Raw genomic sequence first — 19,393 nt, forward strand, 5'->3', positions numbered from 1 at the left:
CACACACACACACACACACACACACACACACACACACACACACACACACACACACACACACACACACACACACACACACACCTCCATCCTGACATGTGATGCAGGGAGCACAGCAGGGGTTTAAATGGAGACCAGCTGGTGGAGGAATGTCTCTCATACTTAAGAGGATGGATGACTTAAATACTCACTCTTTCATTTGACTCCATTGAATAATCATCAGTTATCACATATTAGTTCATGGTTTTCCATTGAGCATAATAGATAGAAAGGGCAGTCGGTCTGCTATGATGCTGAACCTATGAACCGACTCTCTGTGAAACTCCCCTGTTAGTTATATAAAACACACACGCACAGTTAACCCCGAGGGCTGACTGCTCTCCTCTCAGCTGCCAACAGTGGAGCTCACAGCGGTTCTGCTGCCCTCCACCCTAGTTTATTTACCAGGAAGCAGCCGGGCTTCACAGACCTCAACCAAAGCAGGACTGTATCCTCTTCATGTTTCTGTCGGCGGTACAAAGAGGGGTGTATGGGCTGGCCAAAAAAAAAAAAAGAAGAGAGAGATCCACCCACGATCTCTATTCGAAGGGCAGCTCAGTTTCGATGGCAGACGTCTGTGCACTGCTAATGTGTGGTCTGATGCCAATCTGACAAAAGGCTGTAATAACGGTTAATTTTCTTTCAGATCCTCCAATAGTTGTTTCCTCAGCCGTTTCCCTGATTTAATTTTATTCTGTTTTTTTCTGAAGTCATGTGAAGTTTAATCTGTCTCTTCTCAAATGTTGATAACTGACTGCTGGAGGGAATGAGAACCAAAACACTCAAATGAATGATTAAAAACAATAAGAATGTAATCTCCAGTTCGGACCACCCAAGAAAGAATACAAAAACCCACTAGGGTTCCCACTAATCTGCCCCACTGAGCAATTTTAGTTTGAATGGATCCGGATGTGGCAACACACGCTTTAACAGTGAACTTTCAAACTTCACACATATTTGCATGGTTCATTTTACCTCGATGAATACCACTAATTCATGAGCCGACAGAGGGGAAAAGGTGCTCTGAATGGCCATGTGAGCTGACCCGCTTCCAACGAAGGGAAAGAGACTCGTTCACACAAAGTTGAAAGAGCATGTAGCATTAAAGTCCTGCTGTTGGAAACAACAGAAGCAAGTTTAGTGTCAGTGCCAGTAAACGAGTCTGCAACAGATAGAAAATAATACCACAGCTGTCAGTGATAATAAAGACTAATAGCCTGCACACAGGTGCAAAATAGGGTAAGCTCGAGAGAGAGAGAGCTAGTATCATCATTAGCATTTAGTGATCAGGCAGTACAGGAACAAAAAAATGTACGAGATGCAGCAGAAATGAAATGAAACCTGCTGGTAGAGCTCATGCTCCATGAGACGAGTTCCTTCTCCTTTGTTTCTTTCTCTCACAGTTAATCTTTTTTCTTTACAATATCATCGCAGAGATAAAGACAGGATGCCGGAGGATCATACATTTTATAGTTTGCAATGACTTCTGATTACCCTGCTGATTTTTGTGCACGGACTCCCGTATGTGCACCCGTGCTGCTCTAACTGCTCTGTGTGCTTGTTTTCCAGATGAGGAGACTCCTGGCCTGTACGGCTTTCTGCATGTGATTGTCCACTCTGCCAAAGGATTCGAGCAGTCAGCCAGTAAGTCTGCCAGAAACAGCTTCTTTTTTTTTTTCTTCCTCTAACTGCACTTGTGCGCACACTCCGGCTCAGCATCTGCTTACACATAGCGGCTGCGCATATACTTGTCTGCCAGCAAAACACATGACCCAGTCAATCATCACAGCCGGCACATGCAGTTTCCATCATCACATGGCCAAGATGCAAAGGAAGGAAAAATCAAGAGAGAGAGGGAGAGAATGAGGTTGTCTCAGAGGAAGCGTTGAAGCCAAAGTGGGATTCCTGCGGTTGTTTTCGTTAAGCAGACATCACAAGTGACAAAGATGCTGAAGGCACATTGAAAAGGAGGAACGTCAAAATCACAAACAGCAGCATTCAGAAGTGGACAGCTGGCAATTGTAATACCACTCGTCTTTGTTCACACACTATGCTATTGCCTTACCTTGCACAAATGTTTCTTTGTATAGCTGTGTGCGTGTGTGTTATCTACCGAGCTTGACGTTGGCTGAACCTCCACAAAGGCTGTTTCAGATGTGTCAGCGGTGGACAGCTGGTGCTCCGGTACACTTCGTGCCCCGCGTTGCTCAAGCACCAGTTCAAATATCGAATATCAGAAGAAGAGATGGAGAGGGAGAAATGATTTCCTCAGTTACCATGACAGCCTTCAGTGCTGGCCCACAAGAATTTCCCAGTTAATGGATTGGAAAGCACTCTCTCCTGAAAGCCTGTTTGATCCTCAATGGAGCGCAGAGAGCTAAAGGCTTTATGGAGTGTGTGTGTGTGTGTGTGTGGAAGCAACTTTGGTAGTTTCACTGATACAGTTTTGATGTTGGTATCTCCAGTGGAGCGTACAGACCCAGGGTGGGGCATGCAAGCCGTGGAGGCATGGAGGATGTGCTGGACTTGTTTGGGACCGTGGTGTTCATGATGATGATGAGGGAGGTTTACGGGGATGCCGTGAGAGAAGTGCTGACCTTGATGATATATAACACTACTGTTACACAGACAAGTGTTCTAAATGAGGACAAGAGTCGAATTATTAATTATCAGATTTAATTATTGGAGTTAAAGTGAAGCTTGAGCCATCCATAACTTATATCTGATTTCATTCATTCGTACAGGTCCTCTAATGTGTGTTTACACAGGTTTAATGCCTTTTACTTGTGGTAGATAAATGGGTGGGTGGTCACTGTTTATATGTGTGTGTGTGAGTCACTGAAGTAAATTTAACTACTATACCTGATGATGTATTTCCAGTGGCATGTGTTCATTATTCATATTTTATTTTGTAAGGTTTATTGCTGTGATTTCAGGATTAGGCAATCTCTTCAGTATGGTTATACCAATCTTTTAATACTATATAGGTTAGTTCAAAAGTCTAGTTTTGAACTGCTGTGGGTTCTGAGTCTCCATGTAAACAAAAACGCCTTTAAATGTAGGGACTGTGACTAGTAAAGGGAGGGAGGTGACTGATATGATGGAGAGAAGGAATGAGCCGTTTGGAGGGAGAGGGTGAGATGGAGGCAAATGATTCGCTGTGGTGACCCCTAAAGGAAGCAGTCGACAAAAGAAGAATGAGGAAAGTGTGTCTGCTATCATACTCTGCCCTGCAAAACAAAAACAGTCACATGCTCCAAAATCTCCCCAGATCGCCTGTAACATTCGAGTCCCTAATAAACTTTGGCAATGTCACAACGTTTGTTTCCATTCAGAGTTTTGCATTGATGATGGGAGAACATGAAGTCTTACATAATACTTCCCAAAAAATCTCAATGGGGTTGAGGTCTGGACTCTGCGGTGGCCGGTGCATGTAAGAAAATGAGGTCTCCTTAACCACTCTTTCACAATTTGAGCACGATGAATTCTTGTATTGTGTTCTTGAAATATTCCTGTACTGTCAGAGGATAAAGATGGAAAAATCTGGTCATGCAGTGTATCCAGGTGAAGCTGGACCTGACCAACTGAAGCACCCCACATCAAAATACATCCCCCACAGACTTAGTAGAAGAAGGCATGATGGATGCATCATTTCATCCACCTCTCTTCTTGTCGTCCATCAGTCTGGAGCGGGGTTCATTTTATAGAAAAGGCTTAACTGCACTAAAGGTTAAGTGATCAATCCAGCAACAACAGTTTTATTTAATTTGAAAGTTCAACAAAAGAAATCAAATAATAGCTCAAATTAAATAAACCCTTAGTAATATAATACACCCCTTTTATGGTGACTATGTCTGACTAACATCAAGACGGTACATCTTTGCCAATTGCTTCCTATAGCTTTATTTAATATTCATGTTTAGTTTTTAAAACCTGTCCAGCATCGGCACAGTTTCTCTGGGGTTTCAAACACATACAGAGATCACTGAGACACACTGTATTCCTCTGCTTGTAGAATTTCCTCCAATACCACAAATGACTAAAATTACAAAGCCCCCTCCAGATGTAGCTTAATGATGGGATTCGGTTTGTGTACAGGTTTTGTGTGGCGATGTTCCAGCCTGTGTTAAAGCTTCAGCGCGGTTCCTGTTGCGTTGTCAGTACTCTACTTTATCGTCTCTGGCATTTCAGATTTCAACGTGCGAGGATTTTGCAGCAATTTCCTCTTTTGCATAATCGTGTGTGCGCATGTGGTTTCTGTTATTGCAAATGGTGATTATTTTCATATTAGAATGGAAATGTGTAATGATCTGAAACAGCAGTCATTATTCACTGTGTCAGGTTAAGTGGGCACTGAATGCTCCACAGTAGGCTTTCTCTTTCCCCCTCCCCCTCCTTTTTTTTTTTTTTTTTTTTTAAAATCAAAAAAATCAAGTAAGCATGTAGTCGAAGATTTTACTGAAGCTGTTATTTATGCCACTACAATCTTCCCCCAGTGGGAAAGGGCTTGGAAGCGCAGCCCACGGCAAAGTTAGTCAAACTGGGTCACAGAGGGAAAAGCTGGGAGTTGAGCGTCTCCCAAAAACTCAGATAGAAAAAAAAATCTATGGAAATACTGACCTAGATGAGAAGCAAAAAACATGTCATGTCATTTTATTCTTGCTTTATTTTTATTTGTTTGTATGTGTGAGTGTTCGCATGTCGTTCCCTTCAGAAAGATGCAACAGTTAGCTCAATACACACCTATAGAACTGCACTTTCTGCATAAGGTGGGGGCACAGATCCACATTAGAAGATGAGAGAAAGGTGCATTTTTAAATTTTATTTTATGGTCACTGCACAGTTAAAGCACCTACTTGGCATTTTTTAAAATTTTTGTTTCGTTTTGACGTTTTTGCTTTTCGACGTTTTTCCTGTAAGGCTCAAATTCAAACCACTGCTGAAAGTGTTCACACGTTCTCAAGACTGTATTTCTGTGTAATCCAATCCAGCCATGGCTGCATGTATTCTCTATGTCAGGCTTTTATTACTTTTCTTCTTCTGGGTTCTGTTTAAACAGTTGAATTATGGCATTTCCCTGCTTATTATGTTTTGTAGTCTGAGAAGAATATTTTGTCCTGAAGCAGCGGTTTTGGTGACTGTGATCTGTAGCTGCTGAGACACTAGTTAGTTGAACTGATTATCACGTGTCTCCTGATTCTGTGAACCAACAGTTTGAACCAGCATTCGGCGCAGCCTCGGGCAAAGATTAGCCTGCTGTATAAGAACATACGCGCCCCACAAGGGCTACAGCCCACAGCTAATTGAGATGGAAAAGGATGGTATCCATTAACCTTGTATTTAGGGGTCAGAGACCCCATGCTGACCAATAAATCCCCCTCATACTCTGAGCCTGGTGGCGACCTGCCAGAAAAATGAAAACTCCAGGCCTCTTTTAGTCTGTCCTACTTCTCAAAGCCCTCTTGGATCCACTGTGAGGACACAAAGACCTCTCAAAATATGCTCTCCATGGCCTTGTTTGAATTTTAGGTCTGGGCACATAAACCCATTTCAGCTGGAGAGGAAATCAACTTCCAGAGAAAACTGGGAGCTGCTCAGGACTATGTATACGCTTCTCTACTCCAGGGCTAGATGAAACGAAGAGGATTAAATCACATTAGAGTTGCACACAAAGAACCGGTTGAATCGCTCATTGCAACCATCAGAATGTTGCCGCCTCTTTAATGAAGCAGACTGTGACAGGTAGTTTAAGGATTTTTCCAGATGTCCAATCAGAAGTGACAGCCGTGAGCTGTTATGCTTCCGTACATAGCGGAAGCGTGCAATAACTGCTTCATGGTTTTTTTTAAAATATCCCCCAGATGGTCGCACTGAATTCCCCTTCATTGAACTTCCCTCGTACCACCACCGCTAATCTCTTCCTAACTGGGAGTGATTATGGCAAAACCTTTTAGGATGCTGAGAAAACAAACAAAGGGGGAATAAAACCAGATGGGACGACATTCCTTTATACTGTACGCTCCTTTTTATCCTATAGATACATGTGCAAACGTTTTCTCCAGTCGCAGCTCATCCAGGTGATGTGGTTGGTATCCTCTCATAACCCGGCTCGTGTCAGGCTCTTAAATCTTGTGATCGTGATGATGACTTTGCTTTTGACTTTTTTTTTTTTTGGGTTAAATTAATGTCTTTTTTATTTTATTGCATATGTAATTAAACCCACTCCCCTGCCGTTCAGCTCTCTTGCTTAATCTTAGTGACTGTCCCGGTGAAAGGTCGAACCACTCACCCATCCATCATGCTGTCTAGTGGAAGTTAACCCGAGGGGTTAAGTCCAACATAGGGGATGTAGTGGAGACGCTTTACAGACAGCTGGTAGCACAGTCTGCAGGAATGGTTTCAGGAGCATTTAAAGAAACACATTAACAGACTTAATTGCTCTGTGTAAGAGCTGAGTGTGAGCTGATCCCAGAGGAGGGAAGCGGGGCGGGATACTGCTGCGGTATGAGGATGTTAAGAGTGGCGAGGGGCTGCCGGTGCTGATTGTGTACACAGAGAGGAGATTGATGCCTGTCTGCTGTCAAACGGTAGCATATTGACAAATTGGAGGGCTTTTTTCACCTTTTAATTGCACATTTGTTAGAAATCTGTGAAATCAGTCTTTAGAAGTGATACTTTTATACATGTTTGCACTTTTGGCTGTGCTCTTATGGTGATTCCAACATTCACTGTTCACAGCTTCCCTCATATTTAGTTGTTTTCTTTCTTTTCATAAGACAAGTCTTGTGTCTTGAGTTTTTTAATGGATTTTTGGCTGTTGGTTATTATGTTAACACATCATCATGGCTTCAAGGGAAAATATTTTATTTTATTTATTTTTTTGAAGGCTCAAAAATGTATATTTAAATATCAGGCAGTTCCATTGGAGGATTGATGCTATATATATTTGACCTTTTCCAGTAAATCAATCAGTCGCAGTGCAAAAAGAATCCACGTCTTTCATTGGAAGCTGGTCTGGCCAAAATCATCCCTAAGATGCTCGGAGAGTGAAAGTGTCTGTATATTGTGTGCTTTACGTCTTATGTTCATGTGATTGTTTTTATATGGTGCTTTGAAATGTCAAGTATCTTCTGCTGCTATCAAATTTCCACACAGGGAACGATAAATGTATCTGTCCAACACCCGTCTGCGGCAGTTAAACATGTGTAACAGCATGTTTTAGTCATTTTTAAACATCTACAATATGTTTGATCTTCTTTTTTTTTTTTTAAGTGTTCTCCAGTGCTTCACATTTTGTCTGTCATACTCTGTTGTTGTTTCATCTCACCGACCTGTCTACTCTCTGTGCTTTCAGATCTATACTGCACTCTCGAAGTAGACTCATTTGGATACTTTGTCAGCAAGGCCAAGACCCGAGTCTTCAGGGACACCACGGAGCCTCAGTGGAACGAAGTCAGTCGCAAAGACATCTTTTTTTCTTTTCTTATGTTTTTAACTGTGCTGTTTTCATCTTCATTGTTCTCCTTGTTTACATCCGTGTCACTGCACAGGAGTTTGAGATTGAGTTGGAGGGCTCCCAGTACCTTCGGATCCTGTGCTACGAGAAGTGTTACGACAAAAGCATGCTGAACAAAGACGACAATGAGATTGTGGACAAGATTATGGGCAAAGGGCAAGTCCAGGTAGGAGACCGGCTGTAAAATAGACCATGCACAAAGAGAGACATCTGTGTCCTCTTGGGGGGAGATTTTCCACCATATGACTCATTTTAATTAGCTGTCTAGCTTCTGCACACAATTGTATGGTTTGTAGTGGTTACCTCTAATGGCTGGTTGGATTAATAGTGTGAAGGAGAGTTTATTTAAGGGGGGTTCCCCCTGTCTTATTGTGAGAAACGTCTCCATAAAACTCCCTTTCAGTCTCGTTAACTAGATACGGCCTCCACAGTGGAATCTGCGGTTTCTTGGTATTGAGGCGAAATGCCGTTCTCCACTCGCTGTTTAGTTTTTGCTGAAAAGCCTACAGAGGTGTCACATTTCCATTTTTTCCAGAACGTCTTCAAAAAAATCTATTTGGTCAAGTGAAGCTTGACTCCTGTCAGTTTTCTGCAAATTGCAGCTGTTGTAGTTTCCTCCTCTGCTGCCCTGTAATCGATCAAACTTCACATTATGAAAGTGGGTCAACTCGGAGGGCTCTTAAACGCCGTTATCTTCAATTCATGCCCTCATGTTTCTCTCAAGTGGTGGGTGTCTATGCCAGAGGTGAGTTTATGGCAGGTTATTTATAATCCTGCTTTTGACTCTGGACTAAGCAGGTAAAGTTTTGTTTGTGGCTGCTGCATGCAGCATAATACTCTTCCTTGATGCAAAGCATCTGTTACAAGTTGCATCAGGAATAAACAGGAATACAAATCCTCCCTCCTCTGATATCAGGAAAGTGGGACACACATCAGTCACGTTTGTAAAGTTGGATTTTTAGGGGAGGAATGTGTCTCAAAAATATCTTATAAATCTTATAAATCTTATGTGAATGAGCGGATATGTTTCTCCTCAGACCCAAGTTCCCGCAGTCTCTTAAAGGGGCTTTGAAGTTTGTTGTTTGTTACAGCATTTCCTGTTTGTCACTAGATCTTTCCATTCTCTTTCATTTTGATGCTTTACGTCCTTCAGTGTTGGCTTTGAAAGCAAAACACCCTGCCTGAAATGGCATCTTTTTGTGCCTTATCGACAGCTTCAATATCAGGCAGTGGGTAGTTAAACTTTTAAGACTGAGATTTTAGTGCTGGTTTAAGAGACAATGGGATACAATAGAAGCTACATCAGCTCATTAGTTCTGCAACATTGTGACTTAACTATAAAAACCTGAGGCGGATGCTGCTGCTGCTGAAACGTTACTGGGAACATCGATTTCAAGCCAACATCAGGCAGAACCCTCCCCTCTCCCCCCGCAGAAAACAAACAAATACACCACATGCTTTTGCTGGGGGGGGTGGAGGTTTAGTAAGGCGGATAGAATGGCATGTTCTGTCCCAGACGCGTGGGGGGTGGGAATACTGTGAATATGTTATACATAGTAGGTTTGTGGGTGAACCTGTCAACAGTGCATCCACTGAATGCAAAGGCCCTGATCCTGAGCACAACACTGCTGCTTTAGTCTCTGAATAAAACAACATATGTGTCCTAAAACAGGAGGATTTATGGTCTTACTGCTTATTAGTTGGTTTCTTGTCATTCTTTAAATGTTCATGAATGCTTCAGACATGGTGGCACTTGTGTTAGACTCTGATATCATATGTTTGTTACAGCCACGAAGGAGTCCTGCAGAGCCCACAGATAGAGAGCAGGACCTGAGCTGTTTGCTTTCCTGAAGCTGGGTTGAGAAGGAGCCTTCAGTGTTTTGCTTTGCTCTCTGGAGACCCTGTGATTTATTTAAAAAGCTTGTGGAATACTGACTGACCGTAAAAGGGCATATCGAGAGGGAAGTTTTTCTTTCTTTTTTCTTTTTTTTTAATCCGCTGTGGTTACTTTGTTGAGAAAGTCGATCGCCTCTATCGTCAGAAGATCGTGGTACGATTCGAGCCAGAGATTTTGTTATGATAGTACCAAGAAAGCATTTTTTGATACAGACTTGTAAGGAGGTGCATTATGTGGGATTTCCGCCAGTGTACACGCACACGTTAACTGTGGGAATTAAGGTGACTTGATTGAATTGCTTTATTTCCATTTGGGCTGACATCCCCTCCAACCAATGGCACTTAGTTTTAAAAGCTCCAATACATGGATGTTTTTGAAATTATAAACTTTTCAGGGTCAGATTTTTCTTTTTTCTGATTTTTGCTAGTGTGATTCAGCCAAAGTAAAACAGGACACCAACTCCTGCACTGGTTAAGAGTGCAGACACTCGCTTGGCCTCTAAACCATCCTCTACCTCATGCACTGTGCAAGTTTGCCCTTTATGTGTCAGCTGTAACTTGCAATACTCGTCTTCAGAGGGCCACTTATGTAACCGGGTAGGCTGAGCGGCAGAAACGCATCATATCGCCCTGCTTCACCAGTCCTTTCATCTGATAACACTTGTGCAGCCCATCTCAGCCTCCTCTGGGCTCACCTTGTTTGGGTTTAATTACTTGGCTTATCTGAGGAGGAATTTGTCACCAGCTCCCAGCTCCATATGACTACATTAGTCGGTCTCCATTTCCCACCTATCAGGGCTTTAACCCCTTAGCAGTCGGACGTACCGCCCACGGGACATTGGATGGTTTAGGGGACTACTTGGACTGCTAAGGGGTTAATTGAGGAAATGGGATCCTACTGCAGGTATTGTGCTTCCCAAGACTGTAGTTGGACATCTTCAATCATTTTGCACAAGCACAAGTTTTCAAAGATGAGTTGAAAACAACAGGAAGTTGGTTATTTGAGGCTTGAAGTTACTTTAAAATGCTGATTTCTGTGAGGCTTCCTTCACAATCACATTAGCATGCTGACATGATGACAGTTTTATTGGATTAAATGGGACTTACACCTACTATCAATACTTTGATGCAAATTAGCATCGCAAGTCACAGGATTTTCTCAAGTCTGTGTCACATTTTTAAAAATATCAAACCGAGGTTGATGTTGTTTCGAGTCTGTCACTAAAGCGATCCCATCCAACACCATGTGGTGCTGCACTGAACCGCCTCCTCCTCAGTGTTCTTTCTATAGAAGAGCTTCGTGTTCTCTCAAGAGTCATGTAACAGCTCTAATAATCTCCTCACTACTTCAGCCCTCTCCCTCCCCACTTGTTCCCATCATCCCTTCAGCACCGCACAACGCTGGGGGTTGTTGTTATTGGTTTGAGCGCGTGGCAGCCCCTCATCTCGACACAGACGACGCAGAGTGCGGCGTTGTCAAGCCGCGAAAAGCAATAACCTGATAGTTTTGAGCAGTCTCCCGGAGATAATGGGAGCCAGAGAAGTTGGGCATTAGGTACAGAAGGAGAGCAGTGATGATGTTGTTTGTTCCCGGCAGCTCTCGCCTCCCTCTCCGAAGCCGCGGAGCCGGACAGGGGTGCACACACATTAGGCCGGCATTACTGTAAAGCTCCGGGTGCAAAGGGGTTGTAAAGTTTGAGGTGAGCATCCACGTGCACTCAAGTTCCCACTTAGGAGCCTGAGGTCTTTCATCACGATGAAGCATTAGATGCAAAGGTTGAGGGGTTTATTGGTCAAAGTGCCATTGTTTGGGATAGTAGCCGGCTGATCGTAGCAGTAAAACTTCTAGACCGGTGGAAATGTGCCAGTGTAGAAAGCTCAGGCCCCGAGCTCTGATCTCATCTCTCAAGTACTGCATCAAACTTGATGCCAACATAAAGCTCTCATTAGAATGAAATACAGCCTGGTGAGTGTATTTAGAAGTATGCACACTATGATGTAAACAGTGAAGCAAGCGTAGGGAGATTTTTCCTTTTTTCATTTCTTATTATTATGGGGGGTAAATTCTACATTCTGGTGCTGCTTAGCATGTTATTAACACTCCCAGGAATAAAATTAGGTTCTCCTTTTATTTGTTTTTATGGGAATTGGGCCTCGGACTCTTCTAGGCTTTTTTCTCCTAGAATGCATGTTTTTTCCAACACATCTTCCCTCTGGGCGATGCAAGGTGGCGGTATTTCATGCAATGTTAGTTTTTAACTCAAAGCTCAGTGGTTTTAATGAAGGTGTGTGTTTCCATGTGTCAGTGTGTAGATATTAATATTAATTAGTGTCTAATAGATGGTGTCATCTATTTTATTGTTGTGCCCTGTCCTTTAGGGCTGCGATTTGTCATGTTTCCACCATGCACACAGCCCCTGTGGCTATACACATCCACACACACACTGCTGTCATCAACGCTAACAGATGGGACTCCACTGTGTGTGTTCAGCCCCCCTGGGGGGAAAACCACAGACTCACATACACACACACAGCTGGGTGACAGGCTAATACATTGTAAACGATATCAATAACTTCAGCCGGCTACATTACCTGACATTTATTAGCTTATACCTCCTTTGTCTGGCCTGGTGTTGTATGTTGGGATGGGGAGTGTGGATGTTCACTGCTTAACAAAGATTGTCCCAGTGCTCATTTGCTCTCTTACTCCTAAGCCTACTTATTTTATTATGTTTCTTCCCTTTGCAGTTTTTAAGCCATGTTTTTTAATGAGTCTCATATCTCATGGTCTCTGTGTTTGAGCATATGGCACTTTTTTTTTTATTGATGGGCCCCAATTAAGCCGACTTCCTCATCAGACGATCCTTGATCAGTGGAGCTGATAGCAGCTTTTTGATGGATTTTTATTTTTTCCCTGTCATCTTTCCGCAAAGAAGCTCCTCCGTCACAGCCCTCACTTAGACAGCCTTTGTTCCCTCTTAAAACATTCACTCCCTGCCACTTGGGATATGCATGCCCTAAATAACTACACGCACTCTCAGATCATGCGAATGTGCAGATACCCCCGTTTTTTCCCTATCTATCTTCTCTCTGGGAGTAGAATAGGAAAAACCCCAGACCTGCCAAATTTAGTTTGAGTGTATGTTACAAAAAAATGGTCACATTTGATCACCGTTTTTCATCAAGCTTGATGCTTTTGTTGGGTTTTTCTTGGACAGTCTGACTAGAAAAAAAGCAAAAATAAGGATTGTAATGTTGGACTGCTCTCATGCAAACCGAAGGCCGAGATGTCCTTAAGTATTAATGGCATGATGCTAATCGTGTAGTAGCCTTCCATTCAGTTTGTAAGTTGCTAAATAATCTCTGAGATTGTTTCCAGTCTAATGTCAGGCCTAGAAAAGAATGTGTCAGGAGGACACTTGTTTAAATAACAGTGACGTCTGGATTAAAAGCTAGGATGGCGACATTTGAAGCACTCAAGTTTAAGATCGACAATCTAGTGGGTGACAAGCCCCATCTTTTATCTACAGTTATATGCTGTGGTCTTTACACTGCTTAGAAAATGCAAAGAGGTTATGGCTGCACATGCTGATACTTAACAGATATAATGTCGTTTGTTGTGTTATTACAGTCCTAGTTTAGCATGCCAAAGTACCATTAACTGATTAGCAGCGAAAACAAAGTACAGATGAGGCTAAAGTCTTTTTAATTTGGATAATGGAGCTGGACAATTTGAGCAACTGCCAAAGTTATTATAATTCATTTTTAGGGGAACATGAATGTGCTTACAAAGTTTTATGGCAGTCCATCTCAGATTTGATTCTGAATCTAGAAAGTTACAAGTAAAGAGATGTCAGAAGAAAAAGCGTCAGCTGCTGCTATCTGCGCTAGTTGTGGGCGTTGGGCAGAGATTTGATTCGGCTAGAAAAGAAAGTAAACGGTGATCCATGTGAAGCAGAAGGGCTACCGGATGGATAAGGACAGTGGAAGAATAAAGCGAGAATGTGAAAAGGCCACTTAAAGGCCAGAGGATCTCTTTGGGACCTCTTCACATTGCTCTCTTCCACATTTGTACCTTTCTTTTTTTCCCCCCTTGCTAAAAAGTACAAATGCACTGCTTTCCAATGAACCGCCGAAATGTCGAGGGCAAGCTAGTTCAGTAATTGTTCCTCATTATAACATTACATAATCCTTCAGGAAAGAATTAGGCATTGACAACAGATGTCTGATTTCCTACCATGAAAACATGCATATGTAGAACATGTGGTAAAGGCGGTCGGAGGGAAACAGAAGAGAATGACATGGAGCAAAAGAATAGGAATGAGAGTCCCAGATGGTGGCCAATTATGTGATGCTGGGAGTTAAAGTGAGAACAAAGGATCTCATCACAGCCTGAGAAATGAAATGCTCTCCAGAGAGGAACCGTGAATTTCTCTGTGCAGTTGCTACCACCCTTTTGTCTCATAAAAGAGTTCAGGGTTCAGGAATAATTGGTAACAGTCTAAAGGGGCTTTCAGATAATACAAAGAGTGTCATGTTTGAACACTCAAACATGAGAGGCCACGAACGCTGCATCGCCAGAAAATCATGATCGGGATGAGAGCCTCTTGTCCAACCTCAAGAGCCTGGGGTGGTTTTTTTTGTCTTTTCTTTTTTCTTTTTAGCAAATCATGATCAGTTGTTGTAGCTGTTGATCAAACTTCCCTGTGTTGTTCTCATTGTTTCTGCTGCCAAGTAACATCGTGGCCTGAGACATGAAGAGAATAACACTGCAGATGGAGGCAAGAACAGAAAGAGAAGTAAGAAGTGGTCATTAGTAATGACAAGTAGACTTCTAGTTAACACCCCAGCATCTCGTTGTCTTTGTTACGCTGCTGTGTTTCTGACAGCCAGCTCTTATCCAGCCACTGCTACCAAGCCAGTAAATGCTGACAAAAGAGATTTTGTAGTCCATATCAGAGTAATTTCATTTAAAACCTCTGTTCCCCCGATTTGTTTTTGTATTCTAGGACTTTGTAGTTCAGGCCTCAGGTTTCTCATATCTCACATACACACATCTCCTGGCTGTTCTCGAGCTGTGGAATTATACACAGCAGATGACATTGGGGTGGGGGCTCGGGGCAGCGAATCACCTCAGTCCTCTCATCACGTCCCCGCCTGACTCTCTGAGGGATAAAGCCCATTTCATGCTTGACTCTGCCTGCCAGCACATTGTGAGGCCCAGCCCTGTGTACAGTTCTGGGCTTTTCTCATCTCTGTTTATGTGTGTTTAAAATCAAGTGGCAAAACTCTAAAGTACTTAGTTGCAAAGGAGGTATTTGGGTAGCATGATGCATGTGAGCTACAGAGACTAAACGTGACTTTAAACACGGTGGTGGTAAATCAGAAATTCTGCTCAATTTTTGTGTGTGTCCTGTTAAAACCAGACAGTGATTTTCCATAATCTTTATTTCTATCCTACACGAAACAGCTGTTGGCTGCACTCTTGTAATCAGTGCACCAGTATGAGAATTGATTTCCTCATCTAAATCTCTACAACAAAGTGAAAAAGGATTTTTCTGCCCTTCCTCATTGTCCCCCTTTGTCCTTGGCTGACTGATGAGCCAGCTTTACAGAGACACCCCACAGTGTCTCTCTGCCTTTGTTCTTAATCAGATTTCACATCTCTGACAGAAACAAGTCTCTGAACACCAGCTGCAACTCTTTTTTTTTGTTTGTTAAATCCCCCAAACCCCAGTGAGACCAAGATACTTTCTCCCTTTCCCTCTTGTTGTTGTTGGCAGTCTTCTGACAAGCATTAAAGTAAATGAGCCTCAGCTACACGCTGTGTCCCAGCTAGGAGAGCCTATTCTGGCTTTCAAGTGGTCAGCCGAGGGACCCGAGCTGTTCTTACAGCGGTAAAATGTGTGGCTGGCAGTTGCTCTGGGCTGATTGTGAACCCCATGTTACCCTGGGAAAGATGGCTGATCAGGTCGGACAGTTATGAAGCTGTAGCTTGAACAAGACTCTGCATTGTTCAAATGCCCTCCTCTTTTGTTTGTTTAGACCTGATGATTGTGCAGGAACTTGAATAATTTCCACATGTCCACAACTGGAGACTGATGCTTGAGCAAGAATTTACCCACAGTGGTTCTGCACTTCATTACAGAGAATGGGTGATGCCCACTGTATGAGGTCTGGTTTCTTCTAAGAGATTCTAAGTACTGGTCTCCATCAGAAATGAATATGTGGAGTTATAAATATTGCCAGAAAGCTTTTTGGATTATACTTTGTGCATGTTTCTGTGCTTTTATGAGATACTACAGAGGTCAGTGTTGGACATCAGGCTGTATATTTACAGCTTTGTTCCAGGCAGCTTTTAAAGAACCAGGAGATACTTTTACTGCAGTGTGATCTCCCTGTTCACCACTCTTCCCCGAGACTTTGTTACTGCTTTGCAGTGTTTCACTAAACGTTTCCCCAGCATCCCTAAGAATCTGTTAGGTAGTATAGTGTGTCAGTGAGGTTTTTGGATGTCCCTGTTTTCCATTCTGGAACACTGCTGGGAGCTGAAGGTAGTACAAAACCTCCCTGATCAACAGTTCGTGCAGTTCATGCATAGGGAGCACAATACTATGTGATATTTGAGCAAACTGAGGAGGCCTCTCCCAAGAAGCTGTGAGAAAATCACAAACATGACCATCATGCTCATTAGAGCAGGGCGAGATGACCAAAAATATTTATCACGATATAGATTTTAATATTTGCGATAATGATATAGCTGACGACATAATTGACACTAGACAAAATACTTTACAACTCCACAATTTTATTAGTGCAAAAAAAAAAATCAATGTATTTTCACTTAAACAAGCAGCTGTTTTTTTTAATCTGCATTAAAGTTATATAAAAATTTAACAGTGCAAATGTAAATTCCTTGCTAACAGTGGAAATTGGCTGATATATCCTCAACATAACCATGTATAATATCCACAAAACTTAGAAAGAGGTTACACACACACAATACGGTAATATTATGTTGCAGCACAGTACGTATCACTCCGCGAGGCGCCTGCCTACGATAGCCGTAATGCTCCGACAATCCATCAAGCGCTGCGGCTTCGTAGCTTAGCAAAGTCATACTAATACCGTGTACATAAAATCGTTTCGAGGTTAGTAAACAACCAGAATTCAAACATAAGGCACACGGGATTATAAGGGGCACTGTCGATTTTCAGAAAAATCAAAGGATTGATTTTAAGTGTGCCGTATTTTCCAAAAAACACGGTAATAAACGGCCCGCTAGCATGCTCTACCAAAAATAGTGCTTTGTTGTGTATCTGACGGACGAAAGCCAAACCAGTTCCACACCAATGAAGCTGCAGCATTTTTACAAACCAGTTCTGGTTCATCCGTTTCATTCAACGATCCGCTTTCGCCCTTGTCATTCTCCGTCGCCGCCGTGCCTATCACGATATTTCATTTTCTTGTCGTTGCCCAACATTATACCGGTATTACCGTGAACGGTATGATATGGCCCAGCCCTAATGCTCATGAGAGATTTTGATGGTGTCTGTCTGTATTTTCCTCTTACAAATTTCCACCAATTTTTGAGCCTTCTTTAAGAACAGTGCAGTTTTCTGTTCTCCTCCCTAAAGGTGCTCCTTGTCCTTAAGTTTCTTAGTCTGTCTGTGCGTATGCCTCTGTAAGCCGTCAGATCACTCTTTATATGCCCCAGCGGCTCTCGCACTTTCTCTGTAAGCGCGTAAAACCTGAAACGTTCTCATGAAGGTATGCAGTGCTTCTGTTAATCACACTTTTGCTGCTGGATTTCTCGTAATTTCTAAGATGTGATCATACCAGGTTACTCAATTTTACACGTCTCTGGTTGGTGCCTCATTTTTAAAAAGCTTGTGTTTCCTCTGCAGCGTCTGAAGATGAAACAGTAGCTGACTCTTAATCAGTAGCTTGAGGTAATGCAGCTGTTATTTTTGGGTTACTGTGTGCACTTTTTGCATGCTGGAGTGTTACACGGGCATCTGCTGAGCTCTTAGTGATCTAAGTTTGTTCCTGAGCCTCCAGTCACAAACACGTACACTGAATATGCCTGTGAGACTGAGGGGAGAGCGAGTGGACATGAAATCTTCTGGCTGTTACTGCATTCTTTCAAGGCTTCTAGTGAGGTTTAAAGTGAACGTCAGCCCTTTTAAAATAGCACTTTTGTATAACACATCTGTAGCTTTATGCAAGCTTTGACTTTTGACCCCGAACGGAGGCATAATCTGATGCACAGTGGTGACGATATTTTTTACGATGTCTGGTTTATGGCTGAACATAACTTAAGAAAACAAATGGCTCCAAATAGTATTAAGAGCTTGACTACTGATTAAACTTCAGAAGGAAAAACAGATTTAAGGATTTAGTTTTCGTGTCTTTGATTAAAAACATTTTTCTATGGTTGCTGTTTAAGAATGTAACTGTTGTAAAATGTGGATTTCTACATGCTTTTTACTCATAAGGTGTTTGACGCTGCGGTTAGCGGCCACAGCCCAAACCTTTGTGCTTTTGTATGTATACTTTTCTTCTTCTTTTTTTCCCCTTTTCCCCCTTTTTGCATTTCAGCACGTCCTGATGACCTTTCCATATTGCTTCCACTCCAGTAATCAGAGGGGGACAAGCTTTCTCCGTGTACATGCACGGGAAAGTGTGCAGTTAAAGAGTATAGTGCTCAGACGGCTTCTCCCTGAAAACTATCCGCCACCTGAAGGATCAAATTTTGATAACTTTGATTATTGCAGCGGCTCTGATTTTCTGTTGAGTCCTTGATCTCTCGTGACATTATGCTCCTCATATAGCTCGACTGTAAGCAGTGCCAGGCGTTTGATCCTGCTTTATGACTTCCTGTCCCAAGGCGAAGGAGGGAAGCTTCCCTTTTCCTCTGCTGTCCACATGAACCCCAGTGCTCCTGTACTAAGCACAGAATCCCTCATTAAATATTTCCCATTTTTTAACAAATATGATGCATCCTACTCCGTCCTTTATTCGTTTTTATTTAAAAAATATTAGACTTTTTAAAATCAGACTTTGTGGTGTGATTGTTTTAGAGTCGGTAATCACAGCTAATGATGATGTTCCCTTCCAATTTCTACTGTACTGAGCTGCAGCCAGCTGACAGCTGGACACTCCACAGCAGGTGCTTAGCTTCTTGCTTGGCAGATATCCTCGCTCCGTAATGAGTTAAAACTATGTAAATATATATTGATAACGGTTAAACTGACGTTTTGTTTGACCCTTCCACAGCCGTAAAAACGTAAACTCTTTTTATGGGCTTCCTGACCTGAGATCTCGATGCCGGGGCCCGTTTATCACCACAAATTAGGCTAAAAGTGATGTAATTGTTTTCACATGGAAGAAGCGTCTCCCCTCCAGACCTCCCTGTGAGGATGTTTTGGACTTCTCAGCTGTGTAAATGATGAGGCCATTACTGTTAGCTATCTAATGTTGAGCTGACACCACATGTAACACATCAGTGGTTGAAGTAAAAGTTAAAGTGTCACTAAACTGTACCCACTAACATGCACCAGTTTGGCTCTGTGATAGACTGACAGCATGTCCGCAATGGACATAGAGACAGAGCACCTTTAATAACCTTGGAGGATGGCACTGTTCTCTTCAGCTCCCAGTTTCTCTGCGTTGCTTTGCTTGCAGCACCCTGTTGCATAACCAGCGTGTCATGTTGAATTCAGCCGAGCAATCTTTTTAAAAAGCGTCCCTGGCACAATCAGAAAATGTTTTGATCCGACGGAGGCTCTGGCTCTAGAGTGTACCTGTTTCCTCCGTTAGTCCTGCTTTCAAAGAGCGAGTGGGCGTTTATGAGGGAGGGGATCTCAAGAGTCTGTTTCACAGTCACAAATTGTTTGAATTATGTAATGTGTGTTGTATAATAGCCAGGAGAGGTGTAGGTGT

The 19,393-nt window shown here is 42.6% G+C and overlaps 1 protein-coding gene across 4 annotated transcripts in view; it reads left to right on the forward strand.

The window, feature by feature from the left end:
• abr (ABR activator of RhoGEF and GTPase) overlaps window positions 1-19,393 on the forward strand; it is a 118,429-nt gene that overhangs the window by 76,569 nt on the left and 22,467 nt on the right. For all 4 annotated transcript variants that reach the window (XM_005754043.1, XM_005754044.1, XM_013916176.1 and 1 more), the window contains 3 exons: window positions 1,606-1,680; window positions 7,391-7,488; window positions 7,587-7,718. In XM_005754043.1, the coding sequence (XP_005754100.1) occupies window positions 1,606-1,680; window positions 7,391-7,488; window positions 7,587-7,718 (305 nt within the window). The remainder of the gene's footprint in view (window positions 1-1,605; window positions 1,681-7,390; window positions 7,489-7,586; window positions 7,719-19,393) is intronic.

This window comes from Pundamilia nyererei, unplaced genomic scaffold (genome assembly GCF_000239375.1).
Source record: "Pundamilia nyererei isolate P.nyererei 1_Seehausen unplaced genomic scaffold, PunNye1.0 scaffold00498, whole genome shotgun sequence".
NCBI classification, from domain to species: domain Eukaryota; kingdom Metazoa; phylum Chordata; class Actinopteri; order Cichliformes; family Cichlidae; genus Pundamilia; species Pundamilia nyererei.